At 50.8% G+C, this 13,775-nt stretch overlaps 5 protein-coding genes across 5 annotated transcripts; 3 read left to right on the top strand and 2 right to left on the bottom strand.

The window, feature by feature from the left end:
• Positions 1–2,256: 2,256 nt before the first annotated feature.
• P174DRAFT_457134 (uncharacterized protein) lies at positions 2,257–3,313 on the top strand (the record flags this gene model as incomplete). Its single annotated transcript, XM_024829511.1, has 4 exons — positions 2,257–2,328; positions 2,386–2,607; positions 2,660–2,802; positions 2,893–3,313. 4 exons carry the CDS (start codon positions 2,257–2,259, stop codon positions 3,311–3,313), a joined length of 858 nt encoding a protein of 285 aa, XP_024684929.1.
• Positions 3,314–3,503: 190 nt separating this feature from the next.
• P174DRAFT_509584 (bifunctional terpene synthase/polyprenyl synthetase family protein) lies at positions 3,504–6,087 on the bottom strand (the record flags this gene model as incomplete). Its single annotated transcript, XM_024831584.1, has 9 exons — positions 3,504–3,821; positions 3,880–3,964; positions 4,024–4,090; positions 4,150–4,415; positions 4,466–4,638; positions 4,703–5,357; positions 5,413–5,660; positions 5,708–5,754; positions 5,805–6,087. 9 exons carry the CDS (start codon positions 6,085–6,087, stop codon positions 3,504–3,506), a joined length of 2,142 nt encoding a protein of 713 aa, XP_024684928.1.
• An 803-nt stretch (positions 6,088–6,890) lies between these two features.
• Positions 6,891–8,062, top strand: P174DRAFT_365720 (SEC14 family lipid-binding protein; the record flags this gene model as incomplete). The annotated part of the gene is made up of 4 exons (XM_024822074.1): positions 6,891–7,021; positions 7,076–7,217; positions 7,271–7,633; positions 7,685–8,062. The coding sequence occupies 4 exons, from the start codon at positions 6,891–6,893 to the stop codon at positions 8,060–8,062; spliced, it is 1,014 nt and encodes a 337-aa protein (XP_024684927.1).
• A 29-nt stretch (positions 8,063–8,091) lies between these two features.
• On the bottom strand, positions 8,092–10,156 carry P174DRAFT_501136 (putative beta-galactosidase). The gene is made up of 2 exons (XM_024831017.1): positions 9,578–10,156; positions 8,092–9,505 (listed from the first exon to the last, which is right to left on the bottom strand). The coding sequence occupies exons 1-2, from the start codon at positions 9,891–9,893 to the stop codon at positions 8,124–8,126; spliced, it is 1,698 nt and encodes a 565-aa protein (XP_024684926.1). The 5' UTR covers positions 9,894–10,156; the 3' UTR covers positions 8,092–8,123.
• A 2,412-nt stretch (positions 10,157–12,568) lies between these two features.
• Positions 12,569–13,736, top strand: P174DRAFT_364897 (putative peroxisomal dehydratase; the record flags this gene model as incomplete). The annotated part of the gene is made up of 5 exons (XM_024822026.1): positions 12,569–12,688; positions 12,746–12,794; positions 12,860–13,180; positions 13,238–13,331; positions 13,394–13,736. 5 exons carry the CDS (start codon positions 12,569–12,571, stop codon positions 13,734–13,736), a joined length of 927 nt encoding a protein of 308 aa, XP_024684925.1.
• Between the last annotated feature and the right edge of the window lie 39 nt (positions 13,737–13,775).

Genomic DNA, 13,775 nt, shown 5'->3' with positions numbered 1-13,775 from the left:
ATCAGGAGGGGATGATAAGAAGATTGTATCTGAGGAAACAAACTAGATTCCCCAGAGGAGGTACAATATAAAGGAAGGAGACGGCGGGGGATTGAAAAATCAGAGTCCGGACTGGTCGTTCAGGGATTTGACTTGGCCACTTCGGCTAGTTCCTGCTAGATGAAGGGACGAATGTGATTCTACTGTTTTGAGCAGGTCGTAGAGTAGTGAGTTATTGAATTGCATGGATGCTATTCACTAACGCATTGCCGGTTCAAGTCCAGTCCAAGGCACCGCATCCACCATACAATTCGGTTATAAATTAGCGGCTTGCCAGTCCCAGATCCGAAACAAAAGAATGAAACAATGCTACGTATGCGACAGTTACCGAGGATGGAATGGAATGCGCTTGGTCGGTACCAGCCGATCCGCTTCACAACCCTCGTGGGAGGCGACATGTATGTAGACTACTCTCTCCCGTACAAGTGTAACCCCTGAATGACCTGCCCTCTCTGGGACTTCTGACTTGCGACAGAGAGGATTAATGATGCGCAACGTGTCTGCGTATCGTTGCATTCATTTGTCACTTCCCTTCAGATGTTTCGATACGCCGCTTCTTGGCGCCGCAGGGATGGTGATGATAGAGTCTGCGGACATAAGAAGGAATCGGAGAAACGTCTCGATTGGAGTTAGACTTATCGTAATATATTAAACACAACCTGGCTATTTCCCGCGGACAATATCACTGCCAATGCTAACTGCTGATGTGGCATCATATCCTTGCAAGGGGCGTCTTTAGCGATGGCCTCTAGACATGGATAGACAGGAGTCTGCATATATATCCCTGTCTCTTGGTTATTGAATAATTCCGAGACAAGAAGGTCCAAAAGTCCGTTTTGATTCGGGGCTAAGAGTGTAGACAGCACAATTCTCTACGCAATAATTCTGTGGAGGACGATGTGCTGGTCGACGGCGATCAAGGGTGTTTGTGTGGTGGAATATGCCACTCCCCACTGATCCTCGGCACCTTAATTACGATTCCACGAATCCACCGTCTATTTTATGTTTACCTACGGAGAATGGAGACAACCACCACCGAATAGATATGACCTCCTTAAACATGACTAGACCGTTAGACGTGGGCCCGGAAGAGAAGCCTGTTGATCCGATCAGGCCCGGGCCCGTTTTAGCGGGACGCCAGGATCAGCGCCTGTCTCAGAAACAACACGGCACAGGCCTTGGCCTTATTTTGCTGGTGTAACCCTGTCTAGGGTATAGACAGACTAGATCAGAATTGATTACGCTTAGTGCATTGCGGGTGTGGACAACTGCAGCAATTCAATTGCGTAGTCTTCATCACACCCTAGTGGTGCAGTCATATCAATTAATATCGTCCAAGGTACTTGATATCCTGAGCCAATATCTCTGCGTTTATTCGTCGATTCCCTCACCATACTAGACCCTTTTGGGCTGAATGATCAGGCAATTGATGCAGAATCCACTTCATCTTATTGCGCATCACCAGGTTTCCCATCATGCAGCTCGTTTCTACGAGCAACTCCACCCAGGCAATCAATAACATGAGTCCTACTCTCTATTCAATCTCGATCTGCGACATTACTCATTTGATCGAGACGCATTCGGGTCTTTCACAGGACAAATGAACCCTAGGCCAGGGTCTCATCACAGTTCCATATGCACAGGGACCACCAGCCACCACATGTCAGCCGAAGCCTAGCCCGTAAAATAATATGAATCCCACCGCACAGAATCATGAATACCTTTTGTGCCGCGGATAGTAATCGAAAATGGCTGACTGCCCCTGTTCGGTAGATGCAGCCGAGAAATCCTTCTGCGTGGGGCGTGCACGAGGATCCCTGGCCATGGTCTCGGTCTTATACGCGCCCTGCACTCCTTTGCTTCAGTCTGACGGTCAAGTCTGTCTCTTTTCTGGGTCCTTTGGACAGATTTGCTCTCCGTCATGTCCTAGGTACATGTTCATGATCTCCCATTCAGCCTGCTGGTCACCCCGCCATCATGAGCAGGTATTCCCCGGATAGTGAGGCGCCAGCGGTCATCGTCTTGACTTTGTTCTTGATGGTGACTTCCGTCCTGGGCTCGCTGGCAAGACTGGGGACGAAATGGTGGAAATTTGGCAGCCTCTTTCTGGATGACTACTACCTACTCCTTGCCTTGGTGGGTGAAAGCGCAGAGATATGCTGTTCCAGAGTCTGACTGGTGTAGCTCATGTCAATTGCCCAATCAGTGGCCGTTTCAATGGCCGTTAAAAATGGTTATGGAGATCATTTGATATCGCTGGATGACTCAAAAGTCGACAGAATCATGAAGGTATGTCTCAGTGTATTAGGTCCAGTCGTGTTAATAATTTATATCCCTTGGCCCTAGTCGCAATACGTCGCTACCTTCTTTTACATTCTCGCCATCGGCTTTTCTCAGCTCGCCTTTCTCTGCTTTGTCCAACACCTGACACCAACGTCTCGGAGCCGGGTGGTGTTTCTCGCTCTGCAGATCATCATCGCAGTCTGGGCAATATCGGCGGTCTTTGCATCCGCGTTCCAGTGTCAACCACATCAATGGGACTATCTGCATGGTAGTTGCTACGACCGAGTAGGAGACACAGACCGATACATAGACTGTGCAAAGGCTAAATCTGGCATAGAAAGCATTCTTCATCTACCTCGGGGTTTCAAACATCTTCACGGACGTGGCCATCATCACGCAGGCGGTCCAGGTGATTGCCATCGTGCAGACAACCTGGAAGAGAAAAGCCAATATCATAGCTGTCTTTTTGTTTCGCGTCATGTAAGTGTCTCTTGTCCGAGCCAGAAACGAGCCAAACTGATGGATCAGTGTCCCTGGAGCATTGATGGCTCAAGTCTATTTCATACACAGCACCATCGACTTAGCCGATGCCACCTCCGAGACCTGGTCGGTCACTGTTACCTCCCAGTTGGTGCAGTGCCTGAGCATAGTGACGGCCAGCGCACCGCAGTTTATCCCCTTCCTCAAACAACTCCAGTCGACTGGGATGCGACTCGACGGTATGACTCGCTACACTCTTTCCAGTCATCATAAATCGGCCCGCAGCAGATACTACCTCTCGACCGATCGAAGACGCACCGGCAATGAGTCCACCCATGAACTCGATAATATCCCCCTGGCGACGACCAAAACGGTGGTGACATCGAATGTGAATGGTCCGGATGATGACCATGATAATGAGAGTCAGTCGAGCCAGACAGGCATCATCCGCGAGACTCGGACATGGACGGTCACAGAGGAGCATACATGTCTGCCCGGTCACAACGGTTGATCTACAGGAGAGGTGATGTCCGCTTCCATTCACTTGAAAATATTCCTTTGTCTCGTCTCTGTACAGTAGATGTCACGAATATAAAATTCCTTCTGTCTTGGTATGACCTGTAACTTCTATATGTCTGCATGGAATTCTTTGTATGAATATGATACATGGGATGGGTCACTGCACTAATGATACCAGATTTTCAGACCTTCAATCTATGCAGCAAAAGTCTCAGAATCCAATTAGAACTTCCATTCTGTCTTTCCAGTGACCGGAGAGAATCGTCGATCCGATCCATCAGAGCTGACAGCGTCTTTTCCGTGTACTCCATACTACCAGCCTCGCGGATATGATGAAGTGCACTCTCTTTCAAGGAGATGTCCAGCCCTCCACTTATCCGAGACTGTTGCAGGATTCCTTGCAACTGGAGGTTTTTGGGCCGTGAGGATAGAGCATGGATCAAGGGAAACGAGAATTTTCCTTCGTCAAGATCTTCACAGAAGCCTTTCTGACCAGTATACTACACAGCAGGAGTCAGTCTCTCTCGGCTCAAATCGACAGCAAAAGAATGTACGTACCTCCTCAGTCAGATTCTTATAGTCGTCACGGATCTGAAAATATTCGCCAAGCTGGCCAGCCAAGGACTCAAGTGACGTATGCAGACTGCAGGATATCGGGCTTAGAAGTCTATCCATCACATGAAAGAGGCTAATGGTGCATACCTGTGATTCTGGAATGGGGCCTTTTGTGCCATCAACCGGGCGATCAATTGGAACAGACCTCCGGTTTCTGCCAATAAATACAATCAGCCGGAGCGCCATCAAATAGGCAGAGGCTGGTTTACTTACTGTTCCGTATCATCGCCAAATACTCCTCCTCTGACGGACACTCCCCCTGTCGCGTCCAGTACAAATCGAAGCTCTGGCCGCGGAAAAGAAGCCGCATTTCTTCCATGAAAATATCCATGCATCGTGAGTCACCCAATTGTCGCACTTGATCAGCGGCCTGAATCAGCAGGAAATTGGCGGAATTGATCGTCTGGCCGACACCGAAGACCATATGCGTCGCTGGTCGTCCACGGCGCAGGGGTGACGAGTCCTCGATATCATCCAACCTGTCATCACGTTCAGTCTCGTCGTACTCACGGCGCTTCCGCCAACTTACATTAATGAAGCGTTGTGTAAGGTCTGGGCGATGCTTTTCAGCTGCGCGACAGTGCGATCGGGAAGCATGACCCATACATTGAGAGCATCGACGAAGGCTTCCCGGACACCCTTGGAAGGCAGAGAGCTGATGTACTCTGCGGGGGCCAGTAAATGCTGGTACATGTCAGTGATCTTTTACATGCAGCAGAAGACTTAAGGGGAAGAGAGATGAAATGATAGTGAAAAGGATACGCACCTCATCGCCCAGCTTGACCTGCTCCGCAGACCACGGTTCGCCATCATCAGAGGGAGCTGATGATATGGATGACCTGTTCGAGACGGACCAAATCGAGGATCTAACTGAGCCACTGGCGTCTGAGTCGCTGGGGCGTCTAGCAGTATCTTTGGCGGCTATATCATGGGCTGTTTCCTGATCCTTTTCTTCCCGCTTCGATTCTTTTCGGTCCCCCTCTAGTAGGGCACTTGCGTCGTCACACAGCTCAGGGTGATATCGGGGACATCGCAGACTCCACGCCACATTTCCGGGGATTTGATGTCCGAGAGCGATCAGATATGTCTTGAATTTGTCGTTTCCTCTCCCTTCCTTGGCCAAGAACGCCTCCACACGCTGCCTGTACTCGTCTTCATATCGGTTTGTCACTTCTCGGGCGCGTCTCTTGGCCTCTTGGACGTCCACCTGATCCCATTGCATGAACAGCCAGACAAGATTCGTCATGGTGCGCTTGCCCGAGGACGCCGACTGAAACTCCTGCCACTCGACATCAAAGGAGAAGTAGTCGTTTGCCAACCCCAGGGCGGCATAGCAGGGTTTTACAATCGGTGCAAGACGCCTCTCCTCTTCCGGAGTAAGACGGATGCCCATACCAAATCGCATCAGTGTATCCACGAATCTGTGAGCGTGTCAGCATTCCATGACGCCTCGTACTGTCAGAGGATATTACTCACGGTGCTCCGGTATCAATAATCCGATAGTCGACGTACTCTTCCAAATTCGAGAATGGGCGGGTCTTGTCCTGCTTGGCAGTCGTGGAGATCATGGTCTTCCAAGCGTCAATGACGACCTCTGCGCAGAGCTTGTCAATTGACAGCAACTCCATGATCATCTTGGATTGAATCTGTTTCGTTCCAAGGGTCGAGCGCACCGTCCGGTATTCCGTCTCATCCAGACCAATGTTATCTGCGTTGATGTTCAACTATGCTACTGTCAATTCCTGCGTTCAACCAGCATGAGCATACATACCGTTGACTTGGCTGCCGATTCTACTACATTATCATACATGAACGCATCTGCTGCCCGTCAGTATTAACTCATGACCATCCGTCGGGTGGGGCCGTACATTCGAAGATATAGGAGATGATCGCCAGTCTCTCCGGCTTGCAAAAGGGAAGTACCACGGCAGCAAAGTTACCTTCCCATGGGTTGCAGCAGCCCCATCGTTCAATGGGACCGATAAACTCGTTCCAATCAGCGCGGCATTGCAGTGCCCCTTTGTTGGACTCGTCTTCGAACCTATGTCGCCGGAGAGGATATCCCTTACAGAACCCTTCAATGTCTGGCGACGAGCGCTGTACGAGATACGATGTTTGATCGCTGGAAGTTGGATCCTGCTGTCGCTCCATCCTGGCCGTTTATCAAGTGGAAAATGTGCTTGTGAGCATACTCCGGAGTATAGCCGGCATCACCCGTGGGGTTTGCTGCTATATATCTCTACAACACATGGAATCTGACTCTCAATGGGTGATTGGGACCGGCAGAGGACCAAGATCGGAGAGTTCATATCAGGGCCCCAGATCTTGGAACCGGGACCCGATGATGCAGATCTGCGCCAACGAAACGGCATTCTACAGGGGGATGATGTTATGCGTATGTAGTTGGGTCCATCTCGGTGGTGATCGTCGCATGGCGATCCACGGGGCTCCACCAGTTCGTGGCAAGAACCTCAATCCTTTTGGCCGGGTCAATGATCCGGTATCAGCACAGATATATCCTGAAAGTCCTGGCCATCGTCGTATTGATGTCATTCAGAACGCAGTTGAATATCTGATACTTGGAATTCCTCGGTTGTGTCCATCATGATGTGTAGTCGCATATTAACAGAAAATGCAGAGCAAGGACAGGTTTCTGTCAGTCAGTTGATCAAGCCAAATGCTGGCCATGGTTTGCTGGATGACTATAGATCTTCAAATGACTGTTGAAATATTCTTATCAAGGGCCTGCGGGGCCTGATATATGTGCAGATATTCTTCCCGATCCGGCATGATCTGATCGATGTTACACAAAGAGCGATCCTAGACGCATCCGGAGCCTGCCCCAATCAGGCAGCCCCGGCCCCTTGCAGCCGTTATTAATATTAAGGGACTCATCCTCCAGCAGTCAACCTTGGACAACACGATCAAAATCAAAATAAAAATTACCAGGCAAGATGGCTGCACACGAGACAGCACTATTCGCTCAGTTCTCCAGGCTGTGTGCCGAGAGGGGTCTATTGCAGGGCTGCGACGATGTGAAAGAGGGCGATCGCCTGGATGGGGTCACCGACGAGCCAACTCTGCGGTAAGTGACTGCTCAATCGTTGAATCATAGAGGGAATTAGATCGAACCAGGCAGGCGCTTTCTGCAGGCCAGACGAATGGACCTCTCGAGCGCCCTCTGCCAGTTTGAAGAGGCAGCCCAATTCCGCCGGGAGAAGGATGCGCTCCGCGTATATGACCGGATCAGTGTTGACGATTTTGAAGATACTCGCAAACTGGTAGGCAATGCGTAGTTCTGCTCATATGTCGCAACTGACGACCTGCCACATAGCATCCGCACTGGACGGGTCGTCGAGACAACCAGGGATTGCCCATCGTGATGATTGAAACAGCCCATCTGGACCAAAAGGCGATCGCGCACTGGCGTCAGACACGAGAGCTGTCGGGTCAGAGCAGTTCACCCGACATGGCGCAGCGAGCTCTCGCGCACTTCGATTATCTGACTCGGTTTGTCTTTCCACTATGTTCCGCATTGCGAGATCGATCGGTGCCATCGCAGCCGGTCACCAAGGCGATCTACCTGGTCGACGGATCGTCTCTCTGTTGGCGCCAGGCCTGGAATCTCCGAGAGTTTTCACAGGATATTAGCGGGATCTTAGCCACTTGCTATCCAGAAACAATCGATCGGGCGTTCGTAAGTGAGAAAGACAGGAGACCATGAGCTTTCTGACTGACTTGCGTACAGGTTTGCAATCCTCCGTCGTACTTCGCCAATATCTGGAGTCTCCTGAAGAAGTTTGTCGACCCGGTGACTGCAGAGAAGATGGTCGTGTTGAACTCAGCGAATGTCTATGGCACCCTCAACAAGTACATCCATCATGATGATATTCCCGTCCAGTTTGGGGGCGCATTCGAGTATACCCACGGGATGCTGCCGGACTTGTGTCCCGTTGCTCGTCAAACTTTACGCTGGTCCCCTCCGTTCAATGGGACGTTGCCTCCGGGCCCGATCAAGTGGACAGATCATGCTCGTGGCCAGATAAAAGCAGTGGCTACTGGAACGATTGATGGGGTAGAGAGGGGATTGGAGGTTGCCACGTTGGATATTGAGGAAGAGAAATGAGAACATTCAAATGACATTTTCTATATCTACCTGATAGTAAGGATTATCATTGACAATCTTATTAAACTTCGTCTTCATCCAACGCGTAAAACTCCAGTTCCGCAATCATAGTCTTCGCAGGAATGGTGATAGCGATAGGGAATCCACCGTAGTCCGGGTCGTCGTTGGGCATGATGGCAAACTGGCCGCTGCGGGTTTCGTCTCCATTGAGCACGCGCCGAGTTCTCAGCTCCCCGGTCTCCTTGTTCACCACGACCTTCTCTTCGAATCGGAGGATCCCTGTATATGCAGCGGTCGGAGACAAGGAGGTTGCGCGGACCTGGAATCCCCATCCGATCAAGAGGAATTTGCCTTCTCCACGATGGATAACCATGCCACAGCCTGGACCTGGCTTGCCCAGGACGAAAGCGCGCTCGATGGTGATCTCATAACCCCCGTATTGCCGTGTGACCGCTTTGGAGTGATCGGAGCCGTCAGCCGCCAGCTCGTCGAAGAAGAATCCCACCGACGATCCAGGGCGTTGCTGTGCCTCAAGCACGATCTGGGAGACCGATTCTAGTAGAGCATAATGCTTGACGTACGGATTTTGTTCTGGCTCCAGCGTATCGAGAGCAAACGGAGAGACACCAAGGGCCCGGTAAGAGCCAATTGCGGTCCAGCTGCGGCGGGCCCCATACTCGTCTCGGCGTTGTTCGGGAATGAACAAGGGCTGGCCGCGGTGGCGGTACTTGGAGCAGCATATTTCATAGTCATTCAGATAGATATCGGGAGTGAAAAAGTCCACAGATGGTGCAAAACGCTGCCAGATGTCCAGGACGCTTGTTGTGCAGCCCCCGGAGGGATAATCGCCTGGCATGCCGCCGCCGCCAACGATAACCGGGAAATTTTTATCGCTGTCTTCTCCAGCATAGTTTTGCCATGCGTTTGCGTACAGCGGAAGACCATACTCTTCTTGGCCTGCTACGGCGACCTGGTTGACATACAAGGCGTAGTGGTAGGCCATGAAGAGCTCGTCGGTGTGTGGCCCTTTGCCAAACACTTCCGCCCACGACCCTTGACGGTTGGTCTGGGCTTTGAAGCGAACCAGGTTGCGTTTGAGGTCTCGATGAAGAGAGTCCCAGTCGTTGGCGAGAAAGTTGATGAGATCATCGGGAACTGGTTTGGAGAATCGCTCCTCTGCCACGGAAGAGCCATCGCGAGAGTCACCCAGTAGGCCCGTTTCGTTCTCGACCTGGACCATGATGACGGTTGAGTGATCTCGGTCAAATTCCTTCAGGTGACGCATCAACTGCTCAAAGGCCCTGGCGTCGCACTTCTGAGCTTCCTCGTGAAAGATTGACAGGATCTCGGTGGTCTGTAGGACACCTCCTGCCTTTCGCAGTTTCATCCGGGGGAAACGCTTGGGGTTCGTCTTGACCCACGCGGGAGCGTACGTTGACATTCCTGTGGGCGATTATTAGCTTTTTCGCCGAACTGCAGGGCATAAGCAATCGGTCTCGACTGGTGGAAGGCTACCATTTTTGTAGGAGCCGAACCACAGTAATACAAGATGGATTCTGTGCTGGCGCGCTCCCAGAATGATCTTGTCCAGTTCCTTGAAGTCGAATTGGCCTTCTACGGGCTCAATCATTTCCCAAGCGACGCATCCTAGCACAGTGTTGACATGAGACTCTACCAGATTTGGCCAGACTGTGTCCATATGCTCGGCCGAGGTAAGCGACGAGTTTTGCAGCTCTGCACCCAATATCAGAAATGGGCGACCGTTAACGATCAGCTGCTTTCCACCCTCGGTGGAGCGGAGATGAGGGATCTCGACGTTTTGTGAAGCCATGGTGGAACAGGAACAGGATGTTGAAGGTCACTTGGCTAACTTTGACGGCGATTTGGAGGTTCGAGGTCGTTTGAACGGCAGCTTGAATCTTGAGGACAACACCTTTATATCCCATCTAGGTCACAGTCCCTGGGAACTCCCACCAGCAAAGTACTGCAAGTGGCACCAACTGTTTCAGTTCGTGTCTCACAGTTGGTGCCAGGTTTGGCAATTCTCCATTGGGTGATATCCCGTGGGAGTGCACTGCGTTCTGCGGAACACATTTCCTGGCCCTCTTCAAAGGCTGTGAGGGGTCGAGGGTCGAGGGGTTGCGGCCCCTCTGGTTCTCATGCTTCAATTCCGGCTAAATACGGTAATATCGATCGAATCTGGGCAATTTGCGGGGTTTCGCCATTGAATCGTCCCTATTGGTCAGACTGAACCATATGATTCTGTAGTGCCAAAATCCAACCAATAGGAGTATCTGTAACCATGGTGTGTCCCAGACCGCCGGATCACTTTATCCACTATGGATCGATCAGACGATTATCTGGATACCTTCTCCCCGTATTTTCATGAGACTTGTGCTCTACAGTAGCACAATAATGGGTATCACGAGTCACTCCTAGGCGCCTTAAGACCACGACACCCTGCCAAGTCTGTATGTGGCCCACTACCTGCTTATGTCGTCCGTTCTATACATGGGGGACCCAAATAAGACTTCAGCAATCCCACCGCATCTATGTTGGGCCTCTTTACCGCAATTGAAATCATAGTGTCTGTGCTTAAGTCTTCTAGTGCGTCTCTGGTATCATGATCCGTCCAGCGTGGTGAAGAGTGCCAGGCGCGGACTATCCCAGCTCAAATTCGGGTCCATCGTTGCACCTTGGACTATTATTGGGATGGTCAAATATACCTCAGCGGCATCATGGGGAAGCGTGGTTGAAAGCAAGCGGCCATTCCATCCATTCAACTCGTCGGTATCCTGCTCTTCCCCAAAAGCGCTCGCTGGTTGTACGGCAAAGACCGAAAATGAGGCCGTCAAAGACACTTGTTCAGGGTGAATAGAACATACCATCGCTGGACGCCCTGGGCTCACATTAAAATCCGTAACATGCCAATATGGATCAGTCAGATGATTTCTATGGTTTCGAATACCATTCCATTGCATGAAAGGAAATGAAAAATACCATCCGTCTAGGGAAAGAGATTCCCGTCTGCGATGGTGCCTCTGCTTCCAATGATCTGAGAACGGACTTGTCTCTTATTACCTTCACTCCATCTTGAACTCCGGTGGAATTGTATCCTCTTACGACCAGGCCGTCATCACCGGCGATCTGCAGGTGTGGTCATTTCTCGTTGCCATCGGGCTGTCGTCCTCCCAGTGGGCGATATCTGGGGCGACTGAAGCTCTTCTGGATCGCGGCTGTAGGAATTTCTGGTCACTTTCAGTATCTGGATTGTGTATGAACCGTGGCGAAGATCCAACAACGAGTGCTAACATAGCCTCAGATGCTCCACTGCTTACGCCGAGAGGGCTGATACCAGGCCCGGAAGCGCGGTAATTGCCATGCTTTCTGTTTTATGGGTTTGCAGGTTCGCATGGCCCGGGCTGACTGTCGCCTCCTGCCCAGAGATCCTGGCTCTCACCGTTCTAGCCAAGCTGCTTGCGGCGAATTTCGCTCCGACCGTGGATATTGTTGCGAGACCGTCATCGATCGCATTTTTAACCAATTTTAGCTGCTGCGAAAAAGCCGGTACTCGCTGCCGTATGTTCGGATGGTTGGGAGCCTTTCGTCACTTTTGAGAACCCAGACCACTAGAGGTTTACCTTTAAGTTACAGAGCCACCAAAAATCAGGATGCTAAAGAGGATCGAACTGGGCAATGGGCGATCCCGAAAGCGCATCTTGAGAGAATGGATGGAATAATGTGAAGTTTCTCATGGATGAGGCCCAACATTGACTGCAAAATGTAACCACCTTTATGGTGTGTATGCATTTATCATGGTCATATGAAGTGTAATTGCACTCTTTTCGGAGAAAACATTGTTTGAGATGCATTTTGATGAAGATGGACACGTGGAGTGAGTTTGTTGATCGATTTGACCGTCTCTCTAGAGTCACCTGACCGTTATCACGTGAACAGCTTCTTTTGGCCCGATTCCCCAGGCATCCAAGTTCAAAGATGACGGGCCTACGATGATGGCGCCTCATCCTCTGATGTTTCTCTTGACGGCCTGACATTATTCTGAGAAGCGATAATTATCTGCCATGGAAGTTTTAGCTTCCTCAAAGTTCGTGGTCTGGAGAGAATTTTGGGTCCTGGTTTCTGTGTCTTATAAGTAGGTAGCTTCACAGATATATATTTGCACTGATTCCATCACCACGATGCGTCCAAGACAGTTCTACTACTATATATGATACTCTTCTAAACAACAGGTCGTCACACAGGTTTATCCAAGGTGTATTTCCCCAGAATTGTACATATCCGACGGAGCCAAATGGAAGATGTTGATAAATCTAAAGTCGCACGAAGCTCGGTCTACACGATGACAACGCGTCCCGAAATGCCTCGGCAACCCCGCATAAACACCACAGGTTATAAATAGCCAGCGTCGTTCGTCTTACATCAATCACTGCATTTTCATCAATTGCAAACCAAAAGAAGAAAAGTCTACGTTACTCTCAACTCGAAATGTCCGGACCCGGAGCTGGTTACGAATTCCCCGCCCAGGAAGTCTCCTGGCTCAAGCGGGATGTGTTGCTCTTTGCCAACAGCATCGGTGCGAACGCCGACGAACTGCACTTCCTCTACGTACGAAATCCCTCTGCTGTCAGAACTTTCAGGGTCATTATTAACAATCTCAAAAAGGAGCTGCACCCTAGTTTTGCCGTCTTTCCGACTTATCCGATTATCCTGTGTAAGTTGCGCCGACAAAGAGAGAACACTGCATGGTCAATCCGGCTGACGTCTCTTGTAACATAGCATTCAAGCTTACAGACTCCGAGGTGACCGACTTTTATGCTCGTCAAAAAGCCAATCCAGTTCCCGGTGTCCCCAAATTCGACCCCAGACGCTCGGTGGATGGCCAGCGGAAATTGACCGTGCTCAAGCCCCTGCCCCCGAGCAGTGCTGGAAAGCAGTTTGAATTGCGCAACAAGGTCATCGGTGTCTACGACAAGGGCAAGGCTGGTTCAGTGATGGAGACAGAACAAACCATCGTGGACAAGTCAACGGGGGAGATCTACACCAAGATAGTGAGCAGTGGGTTCTTTGTCGGCCAGGGTAACTGGGGAGGTCCCAAGGGTCAGTTACTTGCGTCCTTTCTCCCTCTCGAGTTGCAGACGTTAACTTGATTTCTAGGCCCTAGTACTCCCAACTATCCGCCCCCAGAAGGGCGTAAACCTGATGCCACACATGAAGTGCAAACCACAGCCGAAACTCCCCTTCTGTATCGGTAAGTCGTTGCGACGCGTGCACTGGTCGATAAGGACTTTGACTAACTAGTCCTCCCTAAAGTCTGAACGGCGACTATAACCCTCTTCATGCTACACCCGAGCCAGGACAGCAGATGGGCTTCGGAGGCACCATCATCCACGGTCTCTTCAGCTGGAACAGTGCTGCGCACGCCATTCTCAAGGCGTTTGGCGGAAGCAATCCCAACAACTTTCGCGAATTCCAGGCCCGGTTTGCATCTCCCGTGAAGCCAGGTGACCGTCTCACCACGGAAATGTGGAGGGTCGGCGATGCCACGGATGGGTTCGAAGAGATCCGATTTGTGACCAAGAATGACAAGGGCAAGGTAGTCCTGAGCAACGGTCGGGCTTTGATTAAAATAGCCAAGTCAGGATCGAAATTGTAAGATTCTAGAGTTAAGAGCACGCCACAGTACCATGTCCAC

The sequence above is a fragment of the Aspergillus novofumigatus genome (genome assembly GCF_002847465.1).
Source record: "Aspergillus novofumigatus IBT 16806 chromosome Unknown P174scaffold_2, whole genome shotgun sequence".
NCBI lineage: Eukaryota > Fungi > Ascomycota > Eurotiomycetes > Eurotiales > Aspergillaceae > Aspergillus > Aspergillus novofumigatus.
The sequence above is the reverse complement of the archived record's forward strand: the minus strand, read 5'-3'. Positions and strand labels throughout refer to the sequence as shown.

What these genes read in the sequence shown, in the direction of transcription:
- P174DRAFT_501136 (XM_024831017.1), bottom strand. Translation starts at nt 9,893, where the DNA reads ATGGCTTCACAAAACGTCGAGATCCCTCATCTCCGCTCCACCGAGGGT. An exon ending in GTTCGGCTCCTACAAAAATG is followed by an intron (nt 9,506 to 9,577) that starts GTAGCCTTCCAC and finishes AATCGCCCACAG; the next exon opens with GAATGTCAACGTACGCTCCC.